At 35.7% G+C, this 13500-nt stretch overlaps 1 protein-coding gene across 2 annotated transcripts in view; it reads right to left on the bottom strand.

Annotated features, from left to right (window-relative positions):
• Window positions 1-13500, bottom strand: part of IPO11 (importin 11) — a 212354-nt gene that overhangs the window by 106628 nt on the left and 92226 nt on the right. For both annotated transcript variants that reach the window (XR_005010886.1, XM_036767335.1), the window contains exon 21: window positions 5987-6102. Coding sequence is in view for 1 of the 2 variants with exons in the window: in XM_036767335.1 (XP_036623230.1) it covers window positions 5987-6102 (116 nt within the window). In the remaining variant the exon portion in view is untranslated. The remainder of the gene's footprint in view (window positions 1-5986; window positions 6103-13500) is intronic.

The raw sequence follows: 13500 nt of genomic DNA, 5'->3' as shown, positions 1-13500 counted from the left end.
GGTTTCAGCTAGAAATAGTCCCCCCCTCATTAACATGTTATCTCATCACATTCTAAATTGTATTATAGCGGCATAAATTTCTGTTTCATGAATTGCTGGACATGACCAAAAAGACTAGGAATGGTTCTCTCCAATGTTCCATTTAGGCTTAACATGAAGCAAGGTATTAAATAGAGTAAAAGTGTTGACCAGTACCACTAGGTTCTGAGTACGGACCAAACAGAAGGATTTCCTATTGTGAAATGTTCTGATTCAAAGAAAACATCATAGCAATTGCATCAGAAATTCTCTTTAGTGAATCTATATCAATGCAAAAGACTGGGGGCAGCTAGGTGGCGCAGTGAGTAGAGCACCAGCCCTGGAGTCAGGAGGACCTGAATTCAAATCCAGCCTCAGACACTTGACACAGGTACTAGCTGTGTGACCTTGGGAAAGTCACTTAACCCCAACTGCCCTGCCAAAAAAAGAGAGAGAGAGAATAGTCTTAAAAAATACACTGGGAAAACAAAGCAGATGAAAATGGCATGCTGCCAAGACTATAACATGCAGCTAGGCAGTGCATCAAATTGACCTCTCAATATGTCTACCTCAAACAGGTACTCTAGAAGATCAATGAGGTATACCCTGACTTTGGTCAAAAGAAAAGACTGACATCAAATTCATATGGCAAATTTAATGTGTGCTTTGAATGTTCCTAAACCACTCATTTCACCAAAAGCTTATCTCTAACAGACTAGGGATGAAGCTACGACTCTGCACATCAAGGAAAACCAAGAATTTAGAAGAATCAAAATTACAGATACCCAAAAGGAAAATGTAAAGACATATATATGATTAGCAGACTTTAGAACTTTGCCAAAAACAATTTGCATGGGTGATCAATGGCATTTACAATCATTACAGGAAACAGTATCAAGTTTATGGAAATACAAATCAAAATAACTCCAAGGTTCCACATTTCATACCAATTAGATTAACAAAACTGATGAAAAGAGAAAATGACAATGTGACAAATGCTGGAGGGGCTAAGGGGAAACAAGTACATTAACAAACTATTGGTGTAAAGTGGCCCGACCATTCTGGTAAGGAATCTGGGACCATGCCCCAAACGTTATGAAACCAGGCATACCCTTTGACTCAGAAATACCACTACTACAGGTTTACTCTTTAAAGAGATTAAAGAAGACCTATATGTACAAAAATATTGCCAGAGATTTTATAGTAGCAAAGAACTGGAAACTAAGGGGATGCCCACAGACTGAGGAGTAGTTAAACAAATTATAACATATGAATGTGACAGAACAGTATAGTGCTGTGAGAAATGAAGGGGACCTTTCAGAGGAAGCTGGGAACTTCTGTGATTTGATGGAAGATTGAAATCAGCAGAACAAACAGAAGAAGGGGTACAATAACAACACAGTGAAGGGAAATGCTTTAAAAGACTTAAGAACTCTGATCTATGTAATAACCAACCATGATTACAGAGGGCACATGATGAAAAATGCTACACAGAGATATGACAGACTAAGGTTGCAGACTGAGACATAGATTTTTTGACATGATCAGTGAAAGATCAGGATAAGACTAGAGTTTATGTAAGAAAGGAGTGTTCGCTTGACACTGAAATGCCACTGGAGTATATCGACTCAAAATCAACCAAAAGGATGACTGTACTACCCCCAGTATTAACAAACATTATCTCTGCTATATATCCAAATATAAATTTCCATTATTTATAAATGGACTGAATTTTGTGAAGATTAGCATATAAACTGTGAAATAAAAACATTCCATATATATTCCCCTCATTGGCAGGGGACTATGCCAGTAGAGAATAAACTTCATTACACACTACACCACACTGGAAAAGCTTCGCATACAGACCCAGTAATGCATGGGGGGTGGTGGTGGGGGCAGGGAGTGCACTTGCACACTACAATCACAGGGCTGAGAATATAACACAATGGCCAGCCATGCCCCCTTCCAACCTGCATGTCCTTGGGAAAACCAGTTAACCTCTTTAACTAGGTCTCAGTTTATTCATCCGTAAAATGAGAGAATTGGATGGTGCTAGGCTATGAGAATATAAAGCTGAAAGGAACTGCTCTGAAACATAGGAAATATATCATAATATGGCTACAAAAGCATGTATAAAAATACTATAATAAAGTTTAAAAATGATTTGAAAGAAAATTTTAAAATATTAATAGAAAAATAGAATGGCATGAGAATTTGATCAATCTGAATAGATGGGGAAATAAAAAGAGTATGAGCAAAGAAAAAGAAATAAGAAATACTGGACAAGAATCAGGACAGAGGGTGATACAGTCTGGCTGAAAAAAACATGTTTTGAAAAATTAAAAAACAGACAACATTTCAAAACCTTAAGACTGGAAAAGTACCACTGACAAAGAAAACAATATCAATAAAACTTTTTTTTTAACTGAAGGAAAATATAGTTCAGAAGGAGACACTAACCATCAGGAAATTACTACAAAGAAGTAATATTTTTACAGTGGAATATACACTTTAAACATAAACTAGAATAGAAGGGGGCAGCTAGGTGCAGTGAGTAGAGCACCGGTGCTGGAGTCAGAAGGACCCAAGTTCAAATCTGGCCTCAGAACACTTGACACAATTACTAGCTGTGTGACCTTGGGCAAGTCACTTAACCCCAATTGCCTTCCCTTCTCCCCTCCAAGAAAAAAAAAAAACCAAACCAAACTAGAATAGAAGTTCACAGTTTCAAATAAAATTCTCTTATTTCTTCCTTTTAAATTGGAATGTCTCTGTTGTGGTGGGACGAAAATTCGAAGTTAAAAACTTTATACTTTATTCAACATACAAGAGAGTACAACTAAAGGAAATTAACATTGTCAAACCTATGTCTTATGAAGATTACTTTGATAATATTGTGAAAAATTGGAAAGGTAAGAAACTAGAGGATAAGAAAACCACTAGAGGGGCAGCTAGGTGGCGTAGTACAGCACCAGCCCTGGAGTCAGGAGGACCTGAGTTCAAATCCAGCCTCAGACACTTGACACAGGTACTAGCTGTGTGACCTTGGGCAAGTCACTTAACCCCAACTGCCCTGCCAAAAAAAAAAAAAAACACTAGAACACTATTATACTTGGTGGAAGTATGTGGAGTAGTGGGAGTATGAGTAGAAAGAGGAAAATCAAGAGATCACATGGGTAAAATCAATAAAACTTAAGCAACTGAAAAGATATGAGCGATGTGGGAGAGAAAAGTCAAAGATAATTCAAATTTGAAATACGATGATACGAGCAACAGAATAGTGGTAATATCAACAAAATAAGGAAGTTATGAAGAACAGCCAGTTAACAGACGAAATGAATGAATTCTTGTTTTGACAAGCTGAGTTTGAATTGTGAGCGCAATATCTACTGTGCGACTAGAAGTACAAATGGATAGAGTGTGGGACCTGGAGTCAAGATGACTAGAGTTCAAATCCAACCTCAGTTACTAGCTGTGTGACCCTGGACAAATCATTTCACCTCTGTCGTTTCTTCAACAATAAAATGGGATAATAACAGTACCTACCTCTCAGAACTGCTATGAGGATGAAATGAGATAATAATTGTAAAAACATTTATCATAGTACCTGCATACAGTAAACACTATAGAAATATTAGCTATTATTTTTGGTTGTTGTTCTTGTTCTCGATATAATATGCAGACAGAGATCAAAAGATCACAGGTCTGTTCCAGGCATCTTAGGGTTCATCTAGCTTCATGTAACAGATTAGGAAACTAAGTCCAAGGAAGGTGAAAATTTATCCAAATGGCAGTTTAAAATAATGGATTTGAGCTTGGTGGGGAAGTCAAGGATGGGCATATTGTATGGAAATTATTCACCAAAGACTAATACTAAAAGTCATAAGTGTTGAAGAGATGGTAAACAGAGTAAGGGAGGGGAGGATGGTGGCACCTTGAATGCTTCCCAACTCTGGCCCCATCCACTTCCATCTAGAGCAAAGGGGGCAACAGAGCAGTGGAGAAAGTGGGGTCAAGACATTCAACAGCAAAATTAAGTTTCCATTACTATAAAATGTTAATATTTACAGAATCCTAGCATACTCCTAAATAGCAATTTAAACATGACAATATTTTAATATATTTGCATCATTTATCTTTATAATTCAGATCAATGTCTCATTTTTAAATTTTTTATAGATTTTTTTTTACTATTTGATGTTTCCTCTTTAGCTGTAGTTTATACAATAATAGTTTAAGTATTGGCTGAACTTCCTTTACTTTAAAATAAAATTCTCTTAGAAAATTTGCAGTATGCAGTAGAAATTCTATTTCAATTCAAACATTTATTAAGCATGGGGTATGTATAAAGCACTGTCAGGTAGTTATATAATATAAGCAATTAATGATACAGGAGGTTTTTGTTTTAAGATTAAGATTTAATTAGAAAAAAATGCCCCAAAAAAGAACTAATGTTTAATGTAACATTAGTGACAATGAGAACTTATTTTGTCACTTTAGCAAATAATCTGGAAACAATCAATTTTAAAATCATTAAACATCCCCTACCTAACTTAAAAGACCCTATGTTCAATAGGGACTGAATTAAGCTACACACACACTTAAAGAAATTTAGGTGGCTATCCTTTAGTGATATGATCCCTAGTAGAACACACTCAAAAACAAAGCTATTATCCCCCAGGTCCACTCCTTTCTTCGTCTTTCCCTCCCTTGTCTGCTCTTAAGGTGTTTTCCCCTGTTTTCCATGGCTTCTCTCAGCTATTCAGTTAGATAGCACTTGGTAAGCTTTTCTCACTGGTCTCACTTGTCACTTTTCTTTCTTTGTTGGTCACTTTTAAATGCAAACTGAGTGTTGTCACAGCAGCAACCTAGCAGCACAATCAAAAACTAAAATTCACACTAGAAAGATAATACCTATGAGCAGCATCAAACACAAGTTACTAGAAGACAATTTTTTCAAAGTCTAAGCTCTTTGTCTAATAAACAAATCCAAACAACAGCTATCTAAGAAACTGTGGTATTTTGTGGAACTGGGTTCCCAATTACATATTCTTTCTTTTCCTTCCTTCTACTTACTAAATATAAACTCCCAATCGACTAGATCTTGGTAAAGCGAAAACTTTAATCCTTCCTAATGGCTGTAGACAGGAATCACTTACTGGTTTCTGGGGGAGGAAATAGAATATGGAAAGGCCTTTAGGTACCCATTCACCTAACTTTTTATGCCTCACTCTTACTTAATGGGACTTTTTCATTCCTAATCAACAACAGGTATATTTTGAGTTTTCGCCAAAGAAATGGGACTGGGAAAACCCTTTCCTTTGTCAATCAAGCCTATTTCCTTTTTAAAGATGGCTGTTTTTTTTTTTTTTTTTTTGTGGGATGCTGATAATCTAATGAAGCTAGGTGATTATATTTTTAACCCTCTTCAGGCTGTACTGCAGACTCATCTCCACAGTAATTCAAGTTCATTACAACTTCTGACTCTAACCAAAGCTAATAAACATGTTCTAAATGTTAATATCGAATCTCTTCCTCCTATCTTATTTATTTGAAGAGCCATTTTTATATCCTGAAGTTTATATGTGACTTTCATACATTGAGAAATTCATTTTAAACACAGTATGTCATTGTGGAATGGATACTTGTTAACCTTTCCAGGAAAGCAATATATGTCAACAATGAAGACTAAATGCTACAGAAAAAAAATCACTATTGTAGCAAACCTTGTGTTTCAGACATATCTCAGCACTCACTGTATTAAAGAAGTTGAAAAATAACTTCTGTATATCCAGTAAAAATCACATTCCAACTTTGCTAACCTCTCATGAAAGACAATCTTTGCATATAGAAATTTACCATAATCCCAATACATTCCCCAAACGGCAAATTCCATAGCTACAAAGAGTAGCTAAAGGAGGAAGGCAGGAATAAAAGTAAAATTGAGACCCAGAGTTCTTCTTCTTACCATAATTCTAAACCATCTTCCAGAAGATAAACATGTGGTGGCTGGGAAACATCTGTACTCAGTTGAATAATTGGGAGCAGGAAAGGATACAGGTTCTTGCTGTCTGCTCCTAACCCCTAAAGAAAGAATAAATAAAATTTAAGACACTCTAAAACAATAAAAAAATCCCACGCAAATCAACAACAATAAAAAACTCTTTAAGTTAATCCTATTTACAAATATCAGTTATACCAAGTCAGTTCTCTTCTATTTTTTACAACTGGAAAATAAGTATGCCAAAATTATTAGTATAATCTAATGACAATTAATATAATAGCCCAAACATGGATATGCTTAGGTGTTAGGAGCTTCCAAATGTATAACTTTTTTTAAAACCTTTCTTTTTGTTACTGGTTAAGTATTCAATTTGGTATTTAGAAGTCTGTCTCAGTAACCTACACCTCTAAATAAAAGATTTAAATTGCCTAGAATGCAAAGGAGCCAGCAAGGAATGTCTTTAACAAGTACAGATTGGAACCAGTTTCAAGATGAAGAGAATTATTAGTTCCTATGTTTCAGAGAATTTATGTCATTTGTCCACGGTCACGTGACTGGTAATAATCAGATGTGAGATTTAAATTCAAATATTCCTAACTCCCAAATCTACACACATAACCATTGTCGTGCCATCTGTCAACAATAAGAAACCATCAACTAAAAATTCTGTTTGCCTAACTGAACTGAATGAGTCAACTATATGTCATGATTTATAATCTTGTAATTTACAAAGAAGCCAAAGGAAAAAAAAGGGTAAAGTTTGAAACTCTCACGTTCTATCATAATTTCTTTAACAGAAGATTGAAGTGAAGGGATGGAAATTAAACTACTATTATATGCATAAAAATGGATGGTTTTCACGTTAAAGAAGTGATATGGTAGCTGGTCAACATAATAAATGTTAAAAGTTGCCAAATGTTGGGGCAACTAGGTGGCGCAGTGAGTAGAGCACCGGCCCTGGAGTCAGGAGGACCTGAGTTCAAATCCCACCTCAGACACTTAACACATTTAACTACCTGTGTGACCTTGGGCAAGTCACTTAACCCCAACTGCCCTACCCCCCCCCCAAAAAAAAAGTTGCCCAATGTCAAAATTTTCCAGGAAAAGCATCTAAATTTTTAATGGAATAAAACCGCAGTAAAATAGTATTAAGAAAAAAAATTCTAATTTACATTATATAGCAGGTTAAGTATTATTTGCCCAAGAAATTTTAATGTACCTGCTCATTTGGGTCACATCTCAGAATTGGCAACAGAAAGTTAAAAGATAATGGAATTGTTAAAAATTCCATTTTTTTTAAAAAAAATTAAAATTATGGAATAAATTTTCCTGTTCAAATCCAAAAATGCTCAATCAAGTAAAATCTAAAATTTTCAAAGTCCTGAAAGGAGATGAAACTATGATTCCCATTACAGATAAAAGAAGAAAATTTGTTAATAAATAGAAGGTTAACACCATTTCTCAGATGAAGAAATTTTTATCCATTGTAAAAGAACACAATCACCCAGTTCAAGTGGCACATGGTTAGTTGAGGTAAAAAGCTGAGCACCTCTCTGAATGAAGACAGAGGAAGGCACGTTGGTTATCCATCAATTAAAAGAATTTGTCCAAGGTTAGGAACACAATTACAGAATTGTAGAATATCCCCAATTTGAACATACTGGAGGCCACAAAGATCTAATTCAGGAATCTGTCTAAGACAGCTATACTCCGAAACACAGAGATATTGTGGTGGCATAAATGAGCAAAGATTCTTCACACTATAAACCACTGATGAAATTTAATGAAATTAATGTTTAAATAAGATCTTTATAAAAGAAATAGTTTTTAAAGGAAAAAATGAGTTATCATTTGAAAAGTGTACTTTTATAAAAGCTAAGGACATCACGATGATCACATATACTAACTTAGCTTATCAAAAGAAAAAAATCATATATTCTTAATTTGCAAGTGTATTTTTTATCAGAATTGAGCTCAAAAAATTTTAAATTAAAAATGAGTAAAAATCAAGTCCTTTCAATAACAATGGAGATTATTCAGGCATCTGTATTAATATCTTATGAATCTAACAATGATATAGCAAATACTATTGGATTCCCAATAACTGGTGAAGGATATCAATCTTTCACAGAATTAAAAGTTAGATAATTTAAAGTAAATTCCTGGGAAGAGAATCTCAAGGTTTACAAAAAAACAGAAGTCAACTGAAAAGAGAATTAATGTGTACAATTTAGAGTATTTTTATCTGTTGGGATTTATTCTAATATTTGTCAGTCTCATTTTCCATCCATGTAAAATTATGTTAAGATAACAATAAGTTTGTTCATGATTTAATAATATGGTATATTTCAGTACTCTACATGTAATTAAAGTAACATAGAAATCTAACCTACCTGTCAATTCAATTTTAAGAAAGTTACATTTTCCCAATTAGTTTAATAATTTAGTATTACCTGCAGAGCCAATCATAAGGGAGAACAACTATTCTCTTGCCCTTAAGATCATGAGATCATAAATTTAGAGCCAGGAAGAGCCTTAAATGCTGTCAAGTCCAATGCCTCTATTTAACAATGAGAAAACTGAGGTGTAGAGAGCACTTTGTCCATAGCCAGTGGCCAAGGCAGGATTTGAATCCAGGTTCTCTGCTATACTCAGTTATACCAACTCTTCCTTCAACATGGATGAAAGTGATTCCAAATTCTCAAGATGATAGCCCCAAAGTAAAAACACTCCTCAGAAGTCATAAGTCAAGCCAAATACATGCTGAAGAATGACTCAATGGCAGATGCACACCTGTGGTCTGAGGAGCTGCTGAGCTAAGATTAAAGTGTTCCAAGAAGTTGGGCCCAGTATGATGTCTCTTCAGGATCACATCCTGTATCATAAGAATGCAACATGCCATGGGTACCATGAAGATGATACCCACAAATCCTTGAAATCTGATATAGTGAAAAAAATGAAGTATTTAAAGTCCCTTCCTCTCTCTAAGCCTCCACTTCTCATCTCATAATGGTTGGACTATCTATCTTAAAGGCTTCGAATAAAATTTAAAGCGCTACATCATGTAAACTATTAGTTTTATAGAAAACACCTTGATGTTACACTAACAAAAGATTAGGAGGAACTAATAAAAGGCACTTATTAACATGTGGTTTTCTAGTTTAACAGTGCAAGATCAGATACTTCTTGCCATCTGTATAGAAGGAAAACAAAAAAATTAAAAGAAAAAGCAAGTCTCGTTTTAAGAAAACTCAATTTACAAGACAAAATTATTTTTTAAAATATATTTTGAGATTCTTTCAGATATTTCACTGAAATAAAGCAATATCTAATCTAGGTAATGAAATGAGGAATAGAGGCAATATGGTATGGTGAATAAGGCAATAGACTTAGAGTCAGGGGGCCCTGGATTCAAAGACTACCTCTGACACAAACTAGCTGTGTGACCCTTGGCAAATCACTTAACTTCTCTGTGGTTTCATCCTCTATAAATTGGGGGTAGTAGTGGAGGGCTACACCTGATGGCTTCAAAGGTCCCTTCCAGCTCTAAGACTATCCAGATGTTATTAAACCCTGATAGATTTGTGGCTGAAGATGGCTAAATAACCATGTTAAACAGTGGTATGGCATGATCTACTGTATAGGGTGTCTTCTCCTTTTAAAAGCAAGCCTGGGTCTTTGAACTGACACAAAGCTAGTCTATGATAATCTACTGCATAACCACTTAGTTTACATAAGCAAAAATAAATAAATAAATAAAGAGCCTAAAGTATAACATTCAAGAGAAATGTGAATATTTGGACTTGTAATTAAGGATACAAGCACATATGCAAGGCCAGGAAAAAGTACAGGAACATCAGAAGAACAAAGAACACTTACTATATCCCTGCCCGTAGGGAAAGCAGAAGAAAATAAAAAAAAGAAATTGGAGAAACGAGATTAATTTTACTTGTTTTCAGTGTTTCTCTCTTCCAGACAGTTTTCCCCCTCAATTCCCACCCTACCTCCCCACCCGCCCTCCCAAACTATCTTTATACTATAAGGGATAATTTTCAGGCTAACCATTGGTGGCAAATCTAGGTTCAAGAATTTGTACACAATTTCTCCACTGTGCGGAGAATTACAAATTCGAATTGAATTACAATTCAAACTATTAGTCTCCAAGAGTTTGGGACCCAGCACATCCCAGCATCTCTACTTTTCCATCCTATTTTCCACAGTTGGAGAAGAAAGAAAGAGCGCAAGGATTTAATCGGAAGGAAGAGAAAGTAAGAACCTAAAGAGGATTCAGGCAAAACAAATGAATAAAGCAACTTGCTAAGTAAAACAAACTGGTAAAAACAAATAAGGAATCGTGTGAGAAAAGGAAGTAGGGCTGGCTATAAAGTTGTTTAGACAACTGAAAGAAAGTTGAGAATAGCTCTCACGTTGATAAGAAGTTTGAAAGTCGTAAAGGCCCTACTGAGCAGGTGGCTTGCTTGTTTTAAAAAAAAAAAAAGTCTGTAGTGATTTGAATTGAGTATGTGGGGTTTGCATTCATGGCACAACCAAGTGACTACTACCTATGTTCCAAATATAGGATTGTCTTCCTCTGAAGAGAAGAGTTGAAGGGACCAGAGGAACAGTTCTCCAAGACCCAAGATATCTACTACCAGTAAGTGGTTCTTAAAAAAAAAAAAAAGTAAGAGGTTTTTTTTTGGGGGGGGGAGGGAGAATGTCAACAAGGAAGGGGGGATGGAATCTGAAAAGGCAGACAAACTTGACCTCTATCAGGAAGTAGAAGAATGACACACAGAGAGGTTAAGGGAAAGTAATATACAACCAGACACTACAAGCTAAAAAAGAGAAATGTGAGAGACTTTATCAAGAAGAGGAAGTGGGAAGCTCTGAAGAAGAAGCAGTGGTTTGTCTTCCAAGGATAGTAAATTAGAGACATGTAGGCTTTTAGGTGAAGAGTAAGTCAATTAAATGAACATTAATAAGTGCCTACTATGTGCCACACTCTGTGCTTAGCATTAGGGGTACAAATAAGAAAGTCTCTACCCTTCAGAGAGTTTACAATCTAAGGGGGAAGACAAGGCAAAAAAGGAAGCTGAAAGCCAAGGGGGAGGGGGAAGAGGGAGCATTATCTTCCAAGCAAAGCCAACGATGGAAAATGAAGCTGTAATTGCTCACTACCTTCTCTGAGTTATTTGTCAGTCTGTTAACAATAAGGCCTGTTACCATCAAGAGACATGCATATAAGACATAATAGAGAATCTCCCAAAACTTATTAACACGAATGGTTACAACTAACTTCTGACATAAGCACAAATGATGCTGCCTAAAGGAAACTAGAAAGTAATAGGGAATATGACAAAATGTTTAGCAAGAAAGTAAAGAACCACAGAAACACAGACCAGGGACCTGTTGCTCACTGAAAGCAAGGGATGCAAAAGGGAAAAACTGATCTAAGAGCAGCTAACTAAAAAGATGGTGTTGGCAAACACAATTCATATTTCCAGATCAGGTATTTAAAAGACAGACAAGCTATTTCTGACCAGGGATGAACTTCATATAACCAAAGATGGTAAAGACGTGCTTGCCTGGAGTCTTTTAATTCAAATCAAAAGGATTTTCAAATAAAAAGAATAGAGGAGAGAGAAGATTCTCTATGTATGTCTACCAAGCAAGATACCATGTTACAATGAAGAGAGAAAAACAGCACCTGAAATACCTTGGTGTACTTGAAATAAGAGAACAAAAATGGTTAACAAGAAGCTGGTATTTAAGGTGGCAATAAGATATCAAATAGCTGTTCTTGAGAAATCCAAGTCATCACAAACAGATGAATTTCATGCTTGAGTACTTAAAGAAGTGACTTGTGTGACTGCTAAGCCACCATCACCGATTTCTGAAAGATCAAAGAGAACATGAGATGTACTTCTCCAAGGATGGAGAATAGCATTAATAGTAATAGTAAAAATTATTATTACTACAGCTAACATTTAAAGAGCCCCTATTATACGCCAGGCACTATGCTAAGTGCTTGACAATTATTATCTCATTTGATCCTTACAACAACTCCGGGCAGTAGGTTTTCATCTTCTTCATTTTGCAGTTGAGGAAACTAAGGCAGATAGAGATTAGGTGACTTGCCTGGGGTCACACAGCTAACAAGTATCTGAGGGCAAATTTGAAACTCAGGTCTTCCCGACTCCAAGCTCAGTACTCTATCCAGTGCCTCAGTGGTGTGAGAAAGTCAAAAATGTCAATTTTCAAAGAGGGGAAGCAAAGCATCTGCAAATTAAAATCAACTGACTTCAATTCCAAGCAAATTTCTAGGACAGATCATTAGAGAGGGAACACCTAGAAAGGAAGGAATCGATTAGAAAGGGTCAGCACGACTTCAACTAGAATCAGCTATGCTATATTTGTAATCATTTCCTTTTCTTGACAGGGTTAGTAATCAAGCAGTAAGTACTAATTAAGTACCTACTAGTGCCAAGAACTGTGCTTTAGTGCTAAGGATATAAATTTTTTAAAAAATACCTACACTCAACGAGCTTTGATTTTAAAAGGGAAGACAAGCACATATAAAAATATATAATTGAATACATACATGTGTGCTTATATACATATATGTGTATACACATATACACAAAAATAGTAAAATACAAGATAGTTTACAAGATTAGAGGAATGCCAAAGATGTAATTTCTCAGATTTTATTTAGCAAAGCATTCAATAATATCTCATGACAGTCTTGTGGACAAGGTGGAGACATAAGAGCCAAATCATACTACAGAACTATATGCATCTGGAAATTAACTGAATGGCCACACTCGAAGTTCTGCAGCAAAATGCAATGGAGATGTAACTTGGATAAAGGTATAGATTGCATGCTTATCAAATCTGCAAAGGACATAAAGTTGGAAGGACAGCTAACACAATGGATAGCAGAGTCACAATCCAAAAAGACAAGCTACAGCAGTGGATTTAATCCAGCAAGTTAAAATTAAATATGGAAAAATGTCAAGTCTTACACTTCGTTTCAAAAATTCAGCTTCACAAGTACAGGAAGAGTGATTAGAGAAGTTTTTCTGGAAAAGCTCTAGGGGTTTGAGCAAACAGCAAGCTCAATATTATTCTGCAGTGTGCTGTGACAGCCCAAAATCTAATACAACGTTGGTCTGCATTTACAGAAGTATGGTTTCCAGGAACAAGGAGGTAATGGTCCCACTGTACTCTACCAGGATCAGACCATACCTAATGATTGTGTTCAGTTCTTAGCACCAAAATTTATGAAAGATATTGATCAGCTAGCAAGTATCCAATAGACAACAGCCAGGACTGGGAAAGGGTCTTGAATCCATATCAAATGAGAATCAACTGATGAGGCTTGTTATGTTTAACCTGGAGAAAAGAAGACAAGGGGAGAGGCATGACAATTGTCTTCAAGTATATGAAGGGCTCTAATTTGGTAGAAGAATTAGGTT

The sequence above is a fragment of the Trichosurus vulpecula genome, chromosome 1 (genome assembly GCF_011100635.1).
Source record: "Trichosurus vulpecula isolate mTriVul1 chromosome 1, mTriVul1.pri, whole genome shotgun sequence".
Lineage (NCBI taxonomy): Eukaryota > Metazoa > Chordata > Mammalia > Diprotodontia > Phalangeridae > Trichosurus > Trichosurus vulpecula.
Note: the sequence above shows the minus strand (reverse complement) of the source record. Positions and strands in the feature narration are given on the sequence as shown.